At 38.1% G+C, this 21066-nt stretch overlaps 2 protein-coding genes across 2 annotated transcripts; one reads left to right on the top strand and one right to left on the bottom strand.

Moving 5' to 3' along the window:
- Positions 1 to 4998, bottom strand: LOC117289277 (proteasome assembly chaperone 2-like). The gene is made up of 7 exons (XM_033770323.1): positions 4846 to 4998; positions 3757 to 3928; positions 3127 to 3185; positions 2903 to 3021; positions 2115 to 2315; positions 1334 to 1448; positions 1 to 867 (listed from the first exon to the last, which is right to left on the bottom strand). Exons 1-7 carry the CDS (start codon positions 4900 to 4902, stop codon positions 769 to 771), a joined length of 822 nt encoding a protein of 273 aa, XP_033626214.1. The 5' UTR covers positions 4903 to 4998; the 3' UTR covers positions 1 to 768.
- A 113-nt stretch (positions 4999 to 5111) lies between these two features.
- Positions 5112 to 20201, top strand: LOC117289305 (AN1-type zinc finger protein 1-like). Its single transcript, XM_033770373.1, has 9 exons — positions 5112 to 5166; positions 6996 to 7038; positions 8652 to 8691; positions 9571 to 9698; positions 10357 to 10448; positions 12774 to 12901; positions 15582 to 15743; positions 17060 to 17273; positions 19807 to 20201. Exons 1-8 carry the CDS (start codon positions 5112 to 5114, stop codon positions 17222 to 17224), a joined length of 813 nt encoding a protein of 270 aa, XP_033626264.1. The 3' UTR covers positions 17225 to 17273; positions 19807 to 20201.
- The last annotated feature ends 865 nt before the right edge of the window (positions 20202 to 21066 follow it).

Here is a 21066-nt window from a genome sequence, read left to right as displayed (position 1 = left end):
ATTTTGTATCGCAAACTATAGGTATATGTTTCACTTGAGTGCGCTCGCATTAATCATGAGTGTTTTTCTGACAAACATGACCAATCGAGACCCGTATTTTATACGCTGCATTTTCTCATCATTTTGCTTGCAAATGACTAACAATTTTCTGTCTATAGCAAGCACGATACCAGTGAAAATAATTCTGTGGGAAATGTTTTTGATCTGGGACAAAAATACAGCTAAACGTCTGCAAAACAGTATCCGTTTTTCTACGACGTGTATGAGCTCCCGTATCAGTTGGTAATGTGTATGCAAAATACGGTAGTCGCGGGTACGCGTCACGTGAACACACAAAGTGTCGACAGATCGGTATCTGTATGTGTATCCGTACGTTGCAAAACCTCTCTATTATCTGGTGTCTGGTACAGTGATAGGTCAGACTATAGAGCATGAACTTCAAGTGGAATAATTCCTTTGTGTTCTTCAGTTCCAATTTGGTGAACCCATTCTTATTGACCACCTTTAACTGTTGCCATTACTTTCTTGCAATATCATCCGGTTTATGGTTATTCTTCAGTTTCTCACAGATGGATGTGTCAAACTGTTCACCATACAATATAACATAGAATTAAAGCTGTGACATCCTCCAATTAGAACTTGGTTCCCAAGTCTTTAGTTCCTATCCTAACAAATGGACATGTTCAAACTTTTTACCACCTAATGTACACATTGTATGCTATAACTTCTTTGAAGTATCAACAAGTTCCACAGAGTATCCTTCAGTTCTTAATAGATGGATGGGTCAAAGTGTTGGCCGTATAGCATATTCCAAGAGCTTGGTATCCTCCATGGACTGCGGACCGGTGTTTGACTACTCTCAGGTTCCTGAGAATGAATACAACATATAGCAAAATTATCTACAAAAATAGTATAATAATAACTATTTCTTATATAGCCCATTTTACAATAATATGTCAATGCGTGTTTAAACATTAGTGCCCTGACCATTGGGCCAATAACATTCCTTTAATCTTTCTCAGCTCCCTGGAGAGTATACAGCCCTGAGCTGCCGTAGCCCTCAGTAGGCCATTTCATACACAATATCAACCTCTACCTTCGCAGGTACCCATTTATACCCCTGGGTGGAGAGAAGCAATTATAGTGAAGCATCTTGCTCAAGGACACACACAGGTCATGACCACGATTCGAACCCACACTACAACAACTTAACCACCAGAACTTTGATGCTCTAAACCGCTCGGCCATGACACCCCAACAAATAATTTACGGCACTACTTTGTCAAATAGTTACAAAGAAACGACATCAGAATAATACTGTCCGTCATGTTACCTGTACTAATTTAAGCCACTGGTTGAGATGGGTAACCATCGTTAAAGCATCTGGAATGTTGTCACCCTCGGAGCAGAATAACATCAAGATGGCCAAGGGAACATCTTGAAGACAACTGTCAAAGATGCCAAATAAAAATCATTAAGCAAGTTTTTTTGTTAAGGAACTGTTAAGACTGTATTTTTACATGTGCTTTATAAAGAATCCAGGGGACGGGTTTTAAAAAGAGTTAAGACTAGTCTTATTATGAGTTAAGACGAGTTAATACTCGTCCTAACTTAAGACTAACCTTAACTTTTGAATAACTCCTGAAGAGTCCTAGGACTATCCCACGTTAGGACTATCCTTGTGAAATCGAACCCTGCATTAAGGAAGGGTTTACTTTTTGAAATTTCTCCAAAAAATAAGAGACCATCAAATCGTACTTGGCAGGAAGCACTGAAGCTGTCAAAATGTGTAACATTTTAAGAAACGATTCCGTTCTAAAGGAATGTGGTTTTAGAGAGAGGGAGTCAAACAAATGTCAATCTGAGAAACATTTCCTGCAGAAAAGTTTCTCAGATTGTTTATTCCAATTACGGAATTACGTAGAAGTAGTACAGTCAGGATTTAGTCTTGAATTTGCCCAATTACTGGATTATCATGGCCAAAGTGCCCGTACTTAATAACTCTGTGAGATCGGGGTAATCGGCATGGTCTTCGTAGGTGGCAGAGCTGTGTGAACGGGGTATATAGCTCTGTAACAAATAGCAACAAATACAGTTATAGAAGTCCCACTCACCAATCATCAAAGAGTCGCTTTGCGACTCCGCCTCCGGGGATATAAATACCCCTCGCACATTCTGGCCTCCCCTCTTCATTAGCCAATGGTGGAGCCCACTGGTTTTGTCTCTTCTCTAGTCTCTTCCATTGTAGTTGATCTGACAGGACTGTACCAAGTTCTCCTTCCAACATGGGGGTGGTCAAGTATCTAAACTGACTCCTGGAAAAACGCACAACATAAGTTAAGGTTTTTTTGTTTGTTTGTTTGTTGTTGTTGTTTTTTTTTTTTTTGGGGGGGGGGGTTGGTATTACAGGAAGTTATTTTACCTTAAGGTCATGTCACACGAGGCAATTTACAAAAAGAGAATAGTCTACTAATTTTCTAAGGAATTATAAGACATTGTGTGAAAAATTACTCCGTGCTATCAAAGCGCTATCAGTTGGTTGCCTCCAAGTTGCCTTATGTTTGGTTACTTTTTCTCCCGCTATCGAACGACAGGTGGAGCGTGCTCAAAAGGCCTTTACAGTGGTATAGTGACAAAAGTTTTAATAAAATGGGAGTTTTTTGACGGACCTTTTTCACACTTCTCGCCAGCAGTGGGCTTGCTCAGGCTTATGCACACACTACATGCATGCTCAGAGCCGCCAAATAGGGCCGTTCTGTCTGCTGCCATCAGCGTCTCAAAAGTCTCCCAAAAGTAAATAGTTTAGTCAGTTCTCTCATGTGAGTGACAACTACTCAATAACAAGGCAAAAGTTGGGCCTCTGATTAAATATTACTTTTCCAGTGAGTAAAGTGTTACTCACCCAGTCAGCTGTGAGTCAGTTCTCTCATGTGAATGGCTACTACTCAATAAGATGACTCGGGAAAATTTTGAGTCTTTGATCCATAGAAGAAGCTTCTTTCTGAAGTCAGCTTGTGCACCCTGGTAAGAAGATTTAAGTAAATTGCAGTGAAATATGAATATAAAAAGCTTAAAATTCTCAAATGTTTTCATGAAGGATGATTTTCCAGGTTATTAGAAACTCACCTTGACCAACGGTGTTCGCTGTTGAACCACAACTAGCTTCCTCTCTTTGGACTCATACACTGTCAAGACAGAAGATTAAACATAAAAATTACGTGCAAAATCATTTTCTGATCACTTAAATATTAAATGTGTGGCTTTAATGCAAATGAAACCAAGTAACTTTTTTTATCTACTATTTCACTGTGGTTTGTGAATGAATTAGTGAATAGTTGAAGGACATTACAATTTATGATTAACCATTGAGAACGGATAAAAAATATGCATAACCCTGATTGAAGTAAGGCTCATCAGCTATGTACCTCATCAGTGTCAACATATTCAGACCTGATACTTCATGGAGGCGACAAAGGCAATTGCCCCCAGTTCAATGTCTCCTGCCGTCGACTTCACAAAACTCTTCCTAACTTAAGACTAATCTTAGGACTTGGGACGAGTCCCAACCCTGCACTGTAGCATGCAGACCTTAAGATTAATCCTAAGTTAGGACGAGTTACTCGTCCTAATTCGAGATAAGACGAGTCCTAACTCTTTGTGAAATCGACGGCAGGCCCTTGAAACTCTCCATGAAAGAGTTTGAAATCGTTTAGATGTTGAAAGGTGGAGTCTATAATTTGAAATCTGTTAAGAAACCTTCTGCACTGGTTACTAGAGAAGCTTCAGTCCTTCCTGATCTCCCGAAGGGATCATTACCACACAGAGGCAGGATGCTTGCATCATGGAGGTAGCCTGCCTTGGTCAAGTCTAGTGTAGAGATCAGTAGATCTGAAGATAACTGGCCAACATTACCTGCAGATACTGCTGGCTGTTGGAGTGAAAACAGAATAAAGTGAAGACTATGCTCATCAAAGAAATTAATTTAGCCCTAGCCTAGTTCAGACACAATACAGTTACAATCTAGTACAATGCATACAAATCTGTTAATGTAGCCCCATCAATCCTTCGTCCTTAGAAGCAGCTTTGATGAAATGGTGCCAGGTTGCTTCAACTCTAATGAGTTGCTAGGTCTCGTTTAGATTGAGATTTGTGTCTTTGGTGATGGTGTCTGGGTAGCTCATTTTCCTCCTGCGGCGATTTTAATGTCCACCAGAATGATTCTTGAAGATCAGGTGCCATATGGGTTGATCAGCTGTGCGCAAACAGTGTCGCCCAGCAAGCAGTGTAGACATCTTAGTTGCGATAACGTAACCCTCCTCTAATTCGCTGTCGGGAGAAGTGTTACATTATCGCAACTATAGTTGCTTTACGGTTACGGGTAGTGGCGCTGATTGATTACCCTCCATCCAAGTCCATCATCCATCAGATCCCGACCGTCGAGAGGATGGAGGGTTACGATTAATGCAGCTATACGCTAAACCACTTGAGTCCTGCACTAGCACTATTTATTATGGACCAAATGTAATTGAGCCACATTCTGTCATTGACCAGAGTGAAGTACATTCCAATATATATTAATATTTTACATCTTTCAACTAAAATAAACCCTTTTTTCCTTCTACTTCTTTTGATTCTGGTCTTGTCATAAGAATTATGATTGAGTTAACACTTTGAGGTACACTACAACACAACCAACAAACACAACCTCAAAAGTAAAATTGGTTGTCGACCCCTCCTTGTTTTTTATTTTTAATTTTATATATTTAATTTTTCATGATTTTTATTAATTAGTGACTGTTTAGACTTAGAATAGAGATACAATTAAGTACAAAAACAACTAGTTACCAAAATGAGAGTGAACCCACTCCAATCACTTGAAGAAGCAGTTGATTTGATAAACATTTTTACAGAGGTATCTTATTTTTTCTATTCTGATTGATTTTAATAACACTGCTGCACGGTCTTGCATTTGCAAGTCACACACGCTGAAATGTTTGTTATAGCGCCCTCAAGGGCTCGCATAATTGAGACTGGTATCCTGTCGTCTGTGAAAAGTAACATACGTATTGGTGGTGGGAACCTGACTAATCCGCAATTTCTTTAAATCAGTCATGGCGGAGGTTGACATCGGAAAACATTGCTCTGTAAAGACTTGCAAACAACTCGGTAAAAACTAGAATTTACAAATCAGATTGATCGGTTTCGGCTGTGACAACTTATAATGTAACAACTTAGATATTGCTATCGTTGTGAGTAGATTGCATCTTGTTAAAATGGACGGAAGTCTAGTTTCCGGACATTACTTTGTGCAGGACCAACGACCCGAACATGTCGAATGACATTGACTCGAGGACCCGCCGGCTGCGGCAGCAGGCGGTGCATCACTGCATATATGACTGTTTTTAATGAAAAATAAATTTGCAATGTTATTTCAAAAACACAATTTTATTAAATATAATTAAAAGTGTGGTTTAACCAACTTAACTGAGGGGGGAGGGGGGGGGGGACTTTCTGTATCTTGCCATCACTTTTTGACTCATTTTTACTATGTAAGGAAAAGGAATACAATTACAATTTATTTAAATTAAGAAAAAGTGGTGGCAGGATATATGGAAACTTGGGAATTTTTTTTACATATGGCGCCACCACCTTTTCATTCGATTATGAAATAATATGGTATCTAATTTACCTCAATGAGGTATCTCTTTTTGAAAAAAATTAGTGAAAAAGTGGTGGGGACATACGGAAAGTTATCCGAAACTTTTCTCAACTAAGCTTGTGTGCAGCGCCAGAAGTAAGGAAACATTTAAGGGGCGCACAACCTCACAAGGAGTCAGTACTGCAAGGAGTTGCACAATTGTTTTGAAGGGGCACTTCACTGTCTAATATTATAAACTAAATAAAACTGATGTTAAACTAAACGGTAGTTTTAATTTTTATTGAACAAGTCACAAGCCTAGTTCCAGTGCTCTTGTCTTATGCCGTTTACAATTTTTAAAGATAATCTGCCATGGATGTAAAAACAGACACATAGCCATCTCTTCTAATTCAGCTGCTTCTCCTTCTGATTTTTTTGTTTAAGGCCAAGTAACATGTTGCCCGTCCCCGCCCGCCTTGATTTTGGCGGCCGCACCAATTTTTTTTTGTTATTTGTTATCTATAAAAAATAAAATAAAAAAATTGGAGTCAATTTACATATATAATTGATAGCTATTTCAATTCTACCCTTCATTTTTATTGAGCAATTTCATCATCTTTCTTACATGTAGGTCTACAAAAAATGCTATCAAAACGCATGATGAGCAACTTGGTTTAGAAACGTTTGCACTTCTTGTTTGCATGCCACAGTTCTATGCACCAGGGCGTGATGCCACACACACAGCAAAAGCAAGAATAACTCTTTGGAAAGAATAACAATGTATCAAAATAGACACAGAAACGCACACATAATTTCAGGACATACAAAACATACTCATAAAACCATCTTCAAATACAATATGGCGGCCATCTTAGACATGGTGGCCATCTTGAAACGAGGACCTCCCTCACCAACTTTTTCAAAAAATCGGGACAAGCAACATGTTATTTATTTTACTTGGCCTATTTAGTTTCTAGTTGTTAGCATTGTAAGGGTTCCTTTACTAGGAGTGTCACCTGTGACAGACATGGTGCATTATAAGTTTCCTTTATTATTATTATTATTATTAGAGTTTCACCATTGCTCCTGTTGTTAACATTTTTTCTTTTTTACAGTTAAGGTTTTGTTTGGAATGAGATTTTGAGCATTAAGTTAGGCTTGCGATTTAATGTGATAGTGACATAATGCATCGTCTGCAAGTTTTACGCATCTTTGATTAATAACAACAATCTGTGTTTCTGATGTTATTAGAGTTTTTTAAGAAATTGTAATGTCGCATTTAAATTTGTTGTCAAACCAAATAATAAAGAAAGTTGGTTGTAAATCATAATATTTGTTTCTATTTTTTTAATTGTAGATTTTTTGCCGTTTCAGTGTAGTGCCTGTTCAGGAATTTTCTGGTAAGTTTGCTTTTAAATACAAGTAAGGCCACATAAACAAAATTAAAAAATTGTTGATCGTACTTTTTTTTTTTTTTTTAAGTTTGTTGACGTGCCAAATATGAAATCAAGAATAAAGAAATCATCACAATCACCGTAAAACAGAGGGTTTGTGTGTTTTTGATGTTTTCAATAGTTTGTTTTCAATAATTTAAACAAAATTGACTCCTAGATGACATTTTCTGTAAACTTTTTCAAACAACTAAGCACAGCGTAGCCCAAGAAAATACTTGAAGAATTGTTCTTGCTTTGCCAACATGATTAAAAACCTTCTTTGAGCATCTTTTCAAACCTGTACATTTTGAAGAAAAAAAATCAGCTGAAGAGGTTGTTTTTTTATGATAAAAAAAAACACAAAAAAAAACGGGGCTTTTGAACGGTCAAGTGGGCACGATCAACAATTTTTTAACATTTTATGTGGTCTTACATAATGATTTTTTAACAGAACTTTGTATGGCTTCTGACTGGCACCCCGAACAAAGATATTAGTATAGGGAAACCGCCGATATAGGGCTAGATAGCTCAGTTGGTAGAGCGCCGGCACATTAATCCAGAGGTCGTTGGTTCGAATCCCACTTGAGTCAATTCTTTGTTCAACCCCCAAAATCATTTGAAAATTTACCCAGAAAGTTTCCCATGTGGTTTATATTGATATCTGAAACAAAACGTCGCATCCCCTTAAGGTGATCCCCTGGCTGCCGCTTCCAAGGTTGTGTCGTAATTTGGGTGTGATCCCTGGCTACACGGCAGTTAACGGTTGTATGGCTTCTGACTGGCACCCCGAACAAAGATATTGACAAAATAGAGAGACCGTAGAGCCTGTTAATCCGGAGGTCGTTGGTTTGAATACCACTCTTGTCAATTCTTTGTTCAACCCCAAAAATCATTTGACAACTTTCCCGGTCAGTTTCCCTTGTGGTTTATAGTGATAAAATGATTTTTTGACGGAACACTTTATATAATTATTTGAATATTCTTGTTGCAGCTATATTTCAAGCATTATATATGGACATTATGTAGTATGTAGTCCAAGAACCAAATGGTGCCCCTTCAGACGTTTCACATAAACTTTAAAGGAACACGTTGCCTTGGATCGGACGAGTTGGTCTTTAAGAAGCGTTTGAAACCTTTTATTATGAAATGCGTATGGTTAGAAAGATATTTAAAAAGTAGAATATAATAATACACACAAGTATTACTCGAAATTGCAGGGTTTTCCTTTTACGTCGCCAACTAACACATTCGGCCATTTTAAGGAGCACAAATTTTGCCTCCACAAAATGGCCGACCGTTTTTCTTTGTGACGTATAAGGAAAGCATGCAATATCGAGGCGTGTTTGTGTGCATCATGATATTCTACTTTTGAATTATCTATCTTTCATTTTTATCTCACAACTTTGACGACCAATTGAGCTCAACATTACACAGGTTTATTATTTTATAATGCATATATGTTCAGATACACCAAGTGAGAAGACTGGTCTTCGACAATTACCAATAGTGTCCAGTGTCTTTAAAATAGTTGTTGGCTAATTTTAATGTGTTTACCTATTTTCCTTTTGTTGTTTTTTCAGTTTGGATCATAGGAGCTTGGATAATCACAACTGTTCCCAGGTAAAGACGCAATCTGCTAATTTTTCCCCCATCTTAACAACATAATATTTTATTTTTTTACCGAATTGTCTTGACATAACTAACCACTGGTGACCTCATCCTATCCTTTAATTACTCAAGCATTAACATACATTCGTACAGAACAGAAATCTTTCCTTCAAAGGCACACAACTTTGTGTGACAAGGGCGTTTTTTCTTTCATTATTATCTCGCAACTTCAACATCCAACTGAGCTGAAATTTTCACAGGTTTGTTATTTTATGCATTTTATCACCAAGTGAGAAGACTGGTCTTTGACAATTACCAATGGTCTCCAGTGTCTCTAATCTAAAAAATAAGGGAATCAATGTGTGGTGAAGAGGTTTTCAACTAGTGGTTTAAACCTGCGCCGAGGCCTGGATGAAGTTGAGGTAAATTATCGAGAACCAGGCCTCGGCGGGTGTAAACCACTAGTTGAAAACCGATTCAACACACTTTGATTCCCATTCATAAATACCTTTTCGGTCAAAAACATCAACACTTTTTGGTCAAAAATTAAAATAAATGCAAACATTATAATTGTTAAATGAATTCTTTCAACACAACACCCCTCCAGCTATGAAATGGTAAAATCCTCCGCCGCCCTCGGGTAAACAACCCCTAATAAGGGAATGCTGTGCGCATCGCGCGTATCGCGTGATGTGGCACAACTGTTTCAGCCGTTGCTCTCGACCAATAGGAATGAAGGAACTGTCTTATAAGAACAGGTGCAAGGTCGTGTGTCGCGTCATAAACAAAGGTTTATACACAATCACCTGACGCGCTCTCCACAAATAGGAATGGCGAAACTGTCTGAGGTATTTAGGAATGTATTTTTTAATGTCTCTTTGTTCTGGGCAGGTAAACATAACGCATGAGTACAACCCACTAGACGCACCAACAAGCTATGGCTGTTGCTTTAGTGAATGCAAGGAGAGAGAACTTATACCGGTCTGCTGTGAGCATTGCCGACAGAATTTCTGTCTCAGGTAAGACTCAATATTATGGGGCCATGCTACAGACAGTCTTCAATTCTCAAAGATGATTTTTCTGAAGAACTGTGGATGGAAATATTTTTATTTGGGGTTGAACAAAGAAGAATTGACTAGAGTAGGACTCCAGGAGCAAGTTCGATAAGCGACCGTTTGTCAACCACTAGTCAATGTTCCATGGTTACCTATGCATGAAATACATCTTGGGTTCCAGGCAAAATCACCCAATGGTCGACAATAGTCAACTTTAGTCCCTTTTTCGAACTTGCTCCAGAGAAACGTGTGGTGCTCTGCAAACTGAGCTATTGAGCCCTATGTTGGCAGTCTCCCAATTGTGATGATATTTCTGTTTGGGGTGCCAGTCAGAACCTGTACAAGGGTTAACTGCGGTGTAGCCAGGGATCACACCAAAATTAAGATACAACCTGGGAAGCGGCAGCCAGTGGATCATCTGAAGGGGATGCTTTTTAAAAATTTCAGATATCAAATACTAAACCACAAGGGAAATTGAATGGGTAAATTTGAAATGTTTTTTGGGGTTGAACAGAGACAAACTTACTAGAGTGGATACTCGAACCAATAACCTCCAGATAAACGTGCCGGATTAAATATTTAAGCATATAATATATACAAATTTCATATTTATTTCATTTAGCCATCGACATCAACAAGATCATGAGTGTGCTAAGCTGGAAGAGAGGACACCCAGAATGGCTAAAACGGCACAACTTGTGGAGAAAATACAAGGTACAGTCTTAGTCAACAAACAAGCATTAATTAACAGAGACTTTGTTAACAAACAAGCATTGTTTAAATGAGACTTTGTTAACAAACAAGCAATGTTTAAATGAGACTTTGTTAACAAACAAGCATTGTTTAGATGAGACTTTGTTAACAAACAAGCATTGTTTAAATGAGACTTTGTTTACAAACAAGCATTGTTTAAATGAGACTTTGTTAACAAACAAGCAATGTTTAAATGAGACTTTGTTAACAAACAAGCATTGTTTAGATGAGACTTTGTTAACAAACAAGCATTGTTTAAATGAGACTTTGTTAACAAACAAGCATTGTTTAAATGAGACTTTGTTAACAAACAAGCAATGTTTAAATGAGACTTTGTTAACAAATAAGCATTGTTTAACAAACAAGCATTGTTTAACAAACAAGCATTGTTTAAATGAGACTTTGTTAACAAACAAGCATTGTTTAAATGAGACTTTGTTAACAAACAAGCATTGTTTAAATGAGACTTTGTTAACAAACAAGCAATGTTTACCAAACAAGCATTGTTTAAATGAGACTTTGTTAACAAACAAAGAATTTGTTGGGGTCAGAATTTTCTTTTTCTTTATGTTTTATTAAAAAAGTGATGTTATGTTTTTAAAAAATAGTTTTCTGGTCTGAGGGAGGGGGGGGGGGGGCGATGACCCCTTTTCCTTAAAAAATTGTTTTCAGGCTCTAAAGGGCATCCCTGATTGTTGAAATGAGACTTTGTTAACAAACAAGCATTTTTTAAAGGAGACTTTGTTGACAAACAAGCATTGTTTACCAATCAAGCATTGTTTAAATGAGACTTTGTTAACAAACAAGCATTGTTTACCAATCAAGCATTGTTTAAATGAGACTTTGTTAACAAACAAGCATTGTTTAACATAAACACTGGTCATTATCAACCGTTTAAGCACCCCCACGTGACGCACTCTCCACCAATAGGAGTAGAGAAACTGTTTGGGGTAGTTATGAATGATAGACAAACTATGCAAACCTGCATTATGATATCATGTGATGAATTCATCTACACGGTATATAGTCAACCCTCCTACTGTCTGACCATTAACATGCACTGTGGTTTGAATGATAGATAAACTATGCAAACCTGCAATGTGATATCATGTTGTGAATGGATCTACAACGTACATAGTCAACCCTCCTACTGTCTAACCATTCAGTATCATGCACTGTGATTTGAATGATAGATAAACTATGCAAACCTGCAAATATGATATCATGTGGTGAATTCATCTACACGGTATATAGTCAACCCTCCTACTGTCTGATCATTTACTATCATGCACTGTGATTTGAATGATAGATAAACTATGCAAACCTGCAGTATGATATCATGTGGTGAATTCATCTACACGGTATATAGTCAACCCTCCTACTGTCTGACCATTTACTATCATGCACTGTGATTTGAATGATAGATAAACTATGCAAACCTGCAAACATGATATCATGTGGTGAATTCATCTACACGGTATATAGTCAACCCTCCTACTGTCTGACCATTTACTATCATGCACTGTGATTTGAATGATAGATAAACTATGCAAACCTGCAAATATGATATCATGTGGTGAATTCATCTACACGGTATATAGTCAACCCTCCTACTGTCTGACCATTTACTATCATGCACTGTGATTTGAATGATAGATAAACTATGCAAACCTGCAGTATGATATCATGTGGGGAATGCACCTACACAGTACATGGCACTGTCAAAGCAGATACCCATACACACAGCATTTACCGGTAGTTACAACTTCAATGATTGTAAGAAGGAACTATAAATAAATAGTAAACTTGCGGGTACAACCATGTGTAAATCTCTTATGAGTGAGTGTTGGCTCTGAAAAGAGCCTGTTTGGTCTCAACGTTTCCAACAGTATACTCTGCTTGTCTTCAGGAGAATGCTGGACTGCTGGCGGTGGTGGAGTTTAAGTAGCGCTGGATGGATGAACATTTCATGATTTTGAATCAATCATACTTGGACAAAGTCCTTGCACTTAATGTCTTTCTTGTGATATGTATTCAATTATTAGCGGTACCTGCTGCTAAAATATAGAATTTGAACTGCCTCTAGCTAGCGGGCAATCTCGGTGGTCTAGTTGGTAAGACACTGCTCTAGAATTGCAAAGGTCGTGGGTTCTAATCCCACCCATGTAATATGCCTGTGAATATTGTTCACCGAACATGGGAAAGTACCAAGTATACAGCGCTTACACAAATAAGTGTACAAGTATAGAGTCAAATAGTATTAAACGGTTATTAATTTGTTTTTAGAAAGCTACAAAGCTAAGGAAGCAGTTTCTACGAAGAGGAAGGTTGGAGCCAAGTCACAGAAGACGGCAGCTAAAGTTGCCTTGATGAAGATGAAGATGAAAGCATTGGGAGACAAGGGCATTCCTCAGGTTGGTCATCAACATTGTTTAAAAAAAAACCCAAAAAAGATGTGCCTTGGCTTAGTGGTTAAAAGCACCGAATCCAAACTCTTGTGTTTCTGATCAGCAGAGTGTGGGTTCGAGTCCCAGTTGTGACACTTGTATCGTTAAAGGGAAGGTACACCTTTGGTATTTGTCAAAGACCAGACTTCTCACTTGGTGTATCCAACCATAAGCATAAAGTAACAAGCCTGTAAAAATTTGAGCTCAATTGGTCATCGGAGTTGCGAGAAAACGATGAAAGAAAAAACACCCTTGTAGGACAAATTGTGTGCTTTCCAAGAATAAAATACTTCTAGCTAGAAGTCTTTTATTATTTTAGTGAGAAATAACCTCTTTCTCAAAATCTATGCTACTTCACAGGGAGCCATTTCTCCCAATGTTTTATACTATAAACAGCTCTCCAATGCTCATTACCAAGTCAGTTTAAGTTAATATTTGTTTTGAGTAGTTACCAAACGTGTACATGTACCTTCCCTTTAAGTAAGACACTTAACCATTGTGTGTTGTGTAACGCATGTAAAGAACCCAGTGCCCCGGTGTTCCTGGTTTGATTGGCTGCATGTTGCATCACAATACTTTGTAAACCATTACATGGTGCTATCAAAACAAAGCCACCCACATACCTTGCAAGAAAATACTGAATGTTGAGCGCTACATAAGAAGCCAATATTAATATTATTAGTCAATAATTTTGTGAAGCCCGGTTCATACTTCCTGCAAATGCGAATGCGAAGCGAATGTTGTTGTCACAAAAATCGCAACGAATATTCGCAGTAGTTCGGCTTCGTTCAACTCACTTGTGAATATCGCTGCGAAAGGATAGTTGTGACGTCAAATTCACATCAAATTCGCTTCGCATTGGCAGGAAGTATGAACCGGGCTTTAGGCTTTTCTTTTTAAGAGAAAAAGCAACCTCAGTCAAAATTTGTGTAATGCTGTTGTTTTTTGTAAAGCACGTAGCTATAGCATTGTTAATTACTGTCCAAAATTCGCACGTTGTGTGACAGACCTGTGAAAGTTCAAACTTAATCTTTTTTTGAAGTAGGCTACTTTGAAGTCACAAAAACATGTTAACAAAAAACAATCACTCTGAACATCAGGCATTGATACTGAACAAAGTTTAACTGTGCCTGAAAATGTCCCCCTTTTTTGACAGACTGCAGTTGCATGTCTAATGAACACAACCTTTCTCGACTAACCTTTTTAGCTTTGTGCTGGGCAAGTTTAGAAAGAAATGCATGTCCAGCATTTCCTCCACTTCAAAGTTTCAAAGTCAAACCACAAGCCTTCAAATCTGACGTTCGATTCAAGTGAGGGTTCACAGAGGGAAAGACACCAACTATGTTTCCAGCCTTGATCTAAGCAAATTTAAAAAAGGGACACCGCCAATATAGGGCTAGATAGCTCAGTTGGTAGAGTGGCGGCACGTTAATCCGGAGGTCGATGGTTCGAATCCCACTCTAGTCAATTCTTTGTTCAACCCCAAAAATCATTTCAAAATTTACCCAGTCAGTTTCCCTTGTGGTTTATATTGATATCTGAAACAAAAAGTCGCATCCCCTTAAGGTGATCCCCTGGCTGCCGCTTCCAAGGTTGTGTCGTAATTTGGGTGTGATCCCTGGCTACACGGCAGTTAACGGTTGTATGGCTTCTGACTGGCACCCCCGAACAAAGATATTGACAAAATAGGGACACCTCCAATATAGGGCTAGATAGCTCAGTTGGTAGAGCGCCGGCACGTTAATCCGGAGGTCGGTGGTTCGAATCCCACTCTAGTCAATTCTTTGTTCAACCCCAAAAATCAAATTAAAAAAAGAAATATTACAATAAGTATTTCCAAAAATATGTAGTTTAAAAGGCACTGGACACTAATGGTAATTACTCAAAATAGTTATTAGCATAAAACCTTACTTGGTAACGAGTAATGGAGAGCTGTTGATAGTATTAAACATTGTGAGATCTGGATCCCTCTGAAGTACCAAAGTTTTTGAGAAAGATGTAATTTCGAAATCAAGCATCTGAAAGCACACAACTTCATGTGACAAAGGTGTTTTTTCTTTCATTATTATCTCGCAGCTTCGACGACCAATTGAGATCAAATTTTTACAGGTTTGTATTTTATGCATATGTTGAGATACAACAAGTGAGAAGACTAGTCTTTGACAATAACCAATAATGTCAAGTGTCTTTAAAGGCACTGTACACGTTTGGTAGTTGTCAAAGACCAGTGATCTCACTTGGTGTATCCCTTTATAAGCATAAAATAACAAGCCTGTGAAAATGTGGGCTCAATCGGTCATCAAAGTTGCGAGAAAATGATGAAAGAAAAAACATCTTTGTTAGACGAATTTGTGTGCTTTTAGATAGAAGTCTTTTATTATTTTAGTGAAAAAATTACCTCTTTCTCAAAAACTATGTTACTTCAGAGAGAGTCGTTTCCCACAATGTTTTATACTATCAACAGCTTTCCAATGCTCGTTACCAAGTCAGTTTTAAAGTTAATATTTGTTTTGAGTAATAACCAAACGTGTACCTTCCCTTTAAATGAAACCCATGCTCCAAATCTGAGTTTGGATTCGAACCAGGGTTCACAGAGGGAAAGACACCAACTATGGTTTGTTTCTTAATGTTGTCCTTCTCTTTTCAGACTGAGAGACTTTACTTCAAGGTTGTTCTTCCTCACGATGAGACGTCGGAACTTGCGAGTCAGGCGATGTTCTTCTCCTCAGTGTGGAGTATAGGCAGAGCGATAGATAAAGTAGCTACCACTGTTAAACTCAGAAATGAGAACAACATTGCAACAGCCAAGGTATACACACAATTTATAGTTTCCGGGTTGTAAGAAAAGATTATCTCAAGCTGTGAGTTAAACCTGGCTCACGCTTAAACCGAAAACCGGAAATTTACTTGGCAACGAGCAACAGAGAGCTGGTGATAGTATAAACATTTGAAAATGGCTCCCTCTGAAGTGACGTTGTTTTTGCGAAAGAGGTAATTTCTCACTCAAATATTGAAAAGACTTTAAGTCTGAAGCCTTTTTTAGGCATGTGAAAGCACACAATAATGTGAACAACATGTGTTTTTTCTTTCATTATTCTCTTGCAACTTCAATTACATATTGAATCTCAGTTCTTTACAGATTTGTTATTAGATCTACATGTTGGGATACACCGAGTGAGAAGACTGGTCTTAGACAATTACCAAAAGTGTCCAGTCCCTTTAAAGGCACTGGACACTTGGTAATTGTCAAAGACCAGTCTTCTCACTTGCTGTATCTCAACATATGCATAAAATAACAAACCTGTGAAAGTTTGAGCTCAATCGATCTCCAAAGTTGGGAGATAATAATGAAAGAAAAAACACCCTTGTCACACGGAGTTGTGTGCTTTCAGATGCTTGATTTCAAGACATCAATTTCTAAATCTGAGGTCTCAAAATCAAATTCGATGAAAATTACTTCTTTCTAGAAACTACGTTACTTCAGAGGGAGCCGTTTCTCACAATGTTTTATACCATCAACCTCTCCCCATTACTCGTTACCATGTAAAGTTTTTGAGTAATTACCAATAGTGTCCACTGCCCTTAAAGCCATTGGACACTTTCGGTTAACAGTATTGTCCAAAGGCCCACACTTAAATTTTCACAACTTATTTATTAAATAGCAAACCTGTGAAAATTTAGGTTCAATCGGTAATCGGAGTCGGGAGAAAAGAACGGGAAAACCCACCCTTGTTTCCGCATGTTTCGCCGTGTCATGACTTGTGTTTAAAATAAATCCGTGATTCTCGATATCGAGAATTGGTAATTGTTTTTATGTTTTCTCAAAAAGTAAAGCATTTCATGGAATAATTTTTCAAGAGAAGTCGTTCACCATTACCTTCTGTAAACCCTTGCAAATCTGTGAACTTTTATTTTGTTTTCTGTTCCGAAAGTGTTTAATGGCTTTAAGAGCTATGTGTGTGTTTTTCCGGTGTGTATTGGTGCCATCGTTGTCCGAGCGATTACCCAAGAAGGGCTTGGGTTATCAACATCCAAACTTATTGTATGGATTGGTCTTGGGATCCCCAGTAGGTTGATGATACATAAAATGGTATTCTTAATTTGTGTTTTTTTCATGACTTGCAGAAATTAAGGCTATTCCATCCAGAAACGGGGGAAGTTCTTGCGATGGAAACCACGTTGAACACCCTGTTAGAGGGTGAGAACCCCCTCTATAATGGGGGAGCCATCATTTTAGAATATGTTCCGGATTCCTGCACTGTATTGGAGAACATTGACGACTACTTATAACAAGGACAAATTTCCTTCCTCCTGGATGATGTGCAATGACCCCCTAAAGGTAAGTAAACGTTTTAATTGCAAAGTCAAAAGTATATCTCTAATGACCAACTTGTTTTTTGAGCACCGTGATATTTTCAACTCGCTTGTGTGTTGAATATTTGGCATGTAGTTTGATTGATGGGTGTTTTTTGCAGGAGCATCCTGATAAAAGGATGGACACACTAATTGCAGCATCAAAATAGTCACCGTTTGGTTTGAGGGCAAAATGTTCAAGGCTTAGGGATAATACTCATTGTACTGACGATTTTTATCGACAGGCAAAACGTCTTAAAGACACTGGACACTATTGGTAAATGTCAAAGACTAGTCTTCACAGCTGGTGTATCTCAACATATGCATAAAATAACAAACCTGTGAAAATTTGAACTCAATCGGTCGAAGCTGCGAGATATTAATTTAAACACCCTTGTCACACGAAGTTGTGTGCTTTCTGATGCTTGATTTCGAGACCGCAATTTCTAAACTTGAGGTCTCGAAATCAAATTCGTGGAAAATCACTTCTTTCTCAAAAACTACGTCACTTCAGAGGGAGCCGTTTCTCACATTGTTTTGTACTATCAACCTCTCCCCATTACTCTTTACCAAGTAAGGTTTTATGATGATAATTATTTTGAGCAACTACCAGTAGTGTCCACTTGCCGTTAAAACTGTATACCAAGGTAATGAGAGCTGGATTCACATATAGCACATATTTAGGTGCACTTGTAAGTGTCTGTCACAGCTTAACTCTATCGTTCTGTTAACAAAGTCTTTCTGTGATAAGAATTTGCAAGCCTCTGCAAACTTCTTTGCTAGCTGTGTAAAATTGAGGAATCAGTACTTCCAAGTCATGATCAAAATGAATGTTAAAGGGAAGATACACGTTCTGGTAATTGTCAAAGACCAGTCTTCTCACTTGGTGTATCCCATCATAACCATTAAATAACAAGCCTGTGAAAATTTGGCTTAATTGGTAATCGAAGTTGAGAGAAAATGTTGAAGAAAAATCACCCTTGTTGGACGAGTTTGTGTACTTTCAGAAAAGACTTCTACAGTGTAGCTAGAAACTTTTTTTATTTTAGTGAGAATTTACCTCTTCTCAAAAACTACGTTACTTCAGAGGGAGTCGTTTCCCACAATGTTTTATACTATCAACAGCTCTCCAACGCTCGTTACCAAGTCAGTTTTTAAGTTAATATTAGTTTTGAGTAATTACCAAACGTGTACCTTCCCTTTAACCCTAGAAAAATAAAAATACTTTACGAAAACAAATTATTTTTGATACTCTGCTGTCAGTGCACATAGTTTATACTGCGGGGGACGAGTCATTCTCTGTTATGAATATTATGCTGTTTAAAAAGTCATCGCTTTTCTCTGTAAACTTCTTTGCTAGCTTCTTCGCTGACTTCAAGAAAACACCTTTTTTCAAGAAATATTCAGCCACCGTTCTGATTTTCCATATTAACCCTTGAAGATTAATATGCTTTGGAAAAACTAAACTTTCTCCTGTTGATTCTTGCCAATTCTTTGGCCTGTTCACACAGCACCTAATGCACCTCTGTCATGCTAAGTCAGTGCTTTTCAAAAAATCTTTCTGTGATGAGCATCGTCTTTCTCTTTAAAGTCCTTTGCCTTTTGTGTGTGACTTTAGGAAAACTTAATTTCAAGAAATGTATAGACATACCTGCCAAATTTCCATGTTGACACTTGAAGACAAAAATGCTATACAAAAAAAGAAAATTTATACTGCAGGGGACCAGTCATTCTCTCGTAATCAAGCTGTTTACAAAGTTTTTCTGTGATAAGCATCATCTTTCTCTGCAAAGTTCTTTTGCTGACTGCATAACTTTAAGAACACTGCAGTTTAAGAAATGTAAGACATTTCTGCCAAATTGCCTTGTTAACCCTTGAAGATAAACTGCTTTTGAAAATTTAATCTTTCTGTTTATTCTTGCCATCTTATTGGCTGATTCACACAGCACATACTGTGGGGGACCAGTCATTCTTTGTCGTACTAATCAGTCAAAATACTGTTTACAAAGTCTGTGATAAGTGACTTACTCTTTTATCTTCTTTGCTGGCTGTGTAACATTGGGAACACTTTCTATGTTATCCCTTCGAAGAGTAAAATGCTGTGAAAAATCTTAACTATCTCCTATAGACCCTAATCATAACGCGCGCGCAGTGCACCTACATGCGCAGCTCCTGACCGCCATTTTGTTTTATGTGTCAGAAAGTGCATAAAATGATGATACTTGTGTTTATGCACCTCCCAAACAATGCATGTCTACCATTTCTGCCTTTTTGGGGAGTCCAATCCTTTTGTGCACGCTTTAACCCACAAAATGGCAACAGGAGACGCCAGTGTATGCGAGCTGCGCGTTGTGAATAGGGTCTATTGAGTTTTAAAATTCTGAAATGCTTCTAGCTTTTCCTTGTTGCAGGTTGAGGTAATAATATAAGTATTATTTTTGTACCATTTTCTCGATCTTCCTTTTTGTCGATAAGCACTCTTTATAAACATCTGTTGTTATTATTATTGTTATTTATAGACCCATAAACGAGTGATGTCATAGTCTACTGTTTAATCTTGATGGTGCTGTTGTAGGAATCGTACGTACTCCCTAGCTTGTGGTAAACATTGATGCATTGGTCGCTGGATGATTGATCACTGATTAGGAAGGACTAATCACACCAACTGAAATAAAAAGACTGATTCATTTGGAGAGATCAAATCGGTTTGTGTAAACAGCTGGATTCCATTTTGTCAATATCCTCGGTGTCAAATGGGTAGACCCGAATGTATGGCCAGTCCTCTGCCGTAGTAGACTGGAATCCCGGAACGCTCGGACAAACATTGAGTCGAATATTATGACAAACAAAAGTAGTTGAAACATATTAATATTTTAAAATATTTTTAAAATATTTTTTTTATGCAAGTCGCCAGACACACAAGGCCTGAGGGCCACTTCAAGGTGTGGGGCTACAATCATTTTTTTTTTCCAGAGGCCGTTGCCACCTACTCCTGGGGCTGAAACAGGGTTACCCATTTTACAGTCCATACGGATGTAGGCTTGGGTATCATCAGTCCTAAGCCTGGCCGGCAGAGCAGAAAGCACTACCTCTCCAATTTTGTGTAGCAAGTGTCACGACCGGGATTCGAATCCACACTCTGCTGATCAAACAGCAGAGCTTGAATCCGTAAACCGCTCGGCCATGACACGCCAACAGTCTGGAGTCGAGAGTTACACAATGACACACTGAAAGGGATTTTACAAGGCATGTCTTCCACTACCTGTTGTTGCTGTTTGTATGAGTAAAACAAAGCGTGTCATGGTAGGTGCCTGGCTGTGAGCCATACACACCAGAAAGTCAGGGTCGATTTAAATTTCAGTCGCCCAGCTGTCAGCATAAAATAAAGGAAAAATCCTTTGATCCGGCACTAAATAATGATCTGCCGTAAGCCTTCCCCCCTAAAAATTACTGAAAAATATGTCCTCTAGCGTAATATGGTTAAAGTGTCAGCAATGTCATTTTTAACAACCTTGGTCACTAGAAATTCCTGATAATAGTAATCATCTGAAATCATTGAAAATCCATTCCATAGGCATAGGGATATCATGATCACACTCCACGTGGACAGTTCCTGGTTGGGATAGTATGACAGAAGTGATGAGATTGGGCCTTTGCTGATACAAGCACAGAATTTTGCACACATAAGTCATGAGGAAGATATTGTTTTGGTAGAACAACAAACAACGGTGGCCATTTTCGAAATTTAGAAAGTGGCTCGTTTGTCAAGCTTTGGTTTT

Source organism: Asterias rubens, chromosome 4 (genome assembly GCF_902459465.1).
Source record: "Asterias rubens chromosome 4, eAstRub1.3, whole genome shotgun sequence".
Classification (NCBI taxonomy): domain Eukaryota; kingdom Metazoa; phylum Echinodermata; class Asteroidea; order Forcipulatida; family Asteriidae; genus Asterias; species Asterias rubens.
Note: the sequence above shows the minus strand (reverse complement) of the source record. Positions and strands in the feature narration are given on the sequence as shown.

What these genes read in the sequence shown, in the direction of transcription:
- LOC117289277 (XM_033770323.1), bottom strand. Translation starts at nt 4,902, where the DNA reads ATGTTTATCAAATCAACTGCTTCTTCAAGTGATTGGAGTGGGTTCACT. An exon ending in ACTGACTCACAGCTGACTGG is followed by an intron (nt 2,316 to 2,902) that starts GTGAGTAACACT and finishes GCGTTTTTCCAG; the next exon opens with GAGTCAGTTTAGATACTTGA. An exon ending in AGTGGCTTAAATTAGTACAG is followed by an intron (nt 868 to 1,333) that starts GTAACATGACGG and finishes ATTCATTCTCAG; the next exon opens with GAACCTGAGAGTAGTCAAAC.
- LOC117289305 (XM_033770373.1), top strand. Translation starts at nt 5,112, where the DNA reads ATGGCGGAGGTTGACATCGGAAAACATTGCTCTGTAAAGACTTGCAAA. An exon ending in GCCTGTTCAGGAATTTTCTG is followed by an intron (nt 7,039 to 8,651) that starts GTAAGTTTGCTT and finishes TTGTTTTTTCAG; the next exon opens with TTTGGATCATAGGAGCTTGG. An exon ending in GAGACAAGGGCATTCCTCAG is followed by an intron (nt 12,902 to 15,581) that starts GTTGGTCATCAA and finishes TTCTCTTTTCAG; the next exon opens with ACTGAGAGACTTTACTTCAA.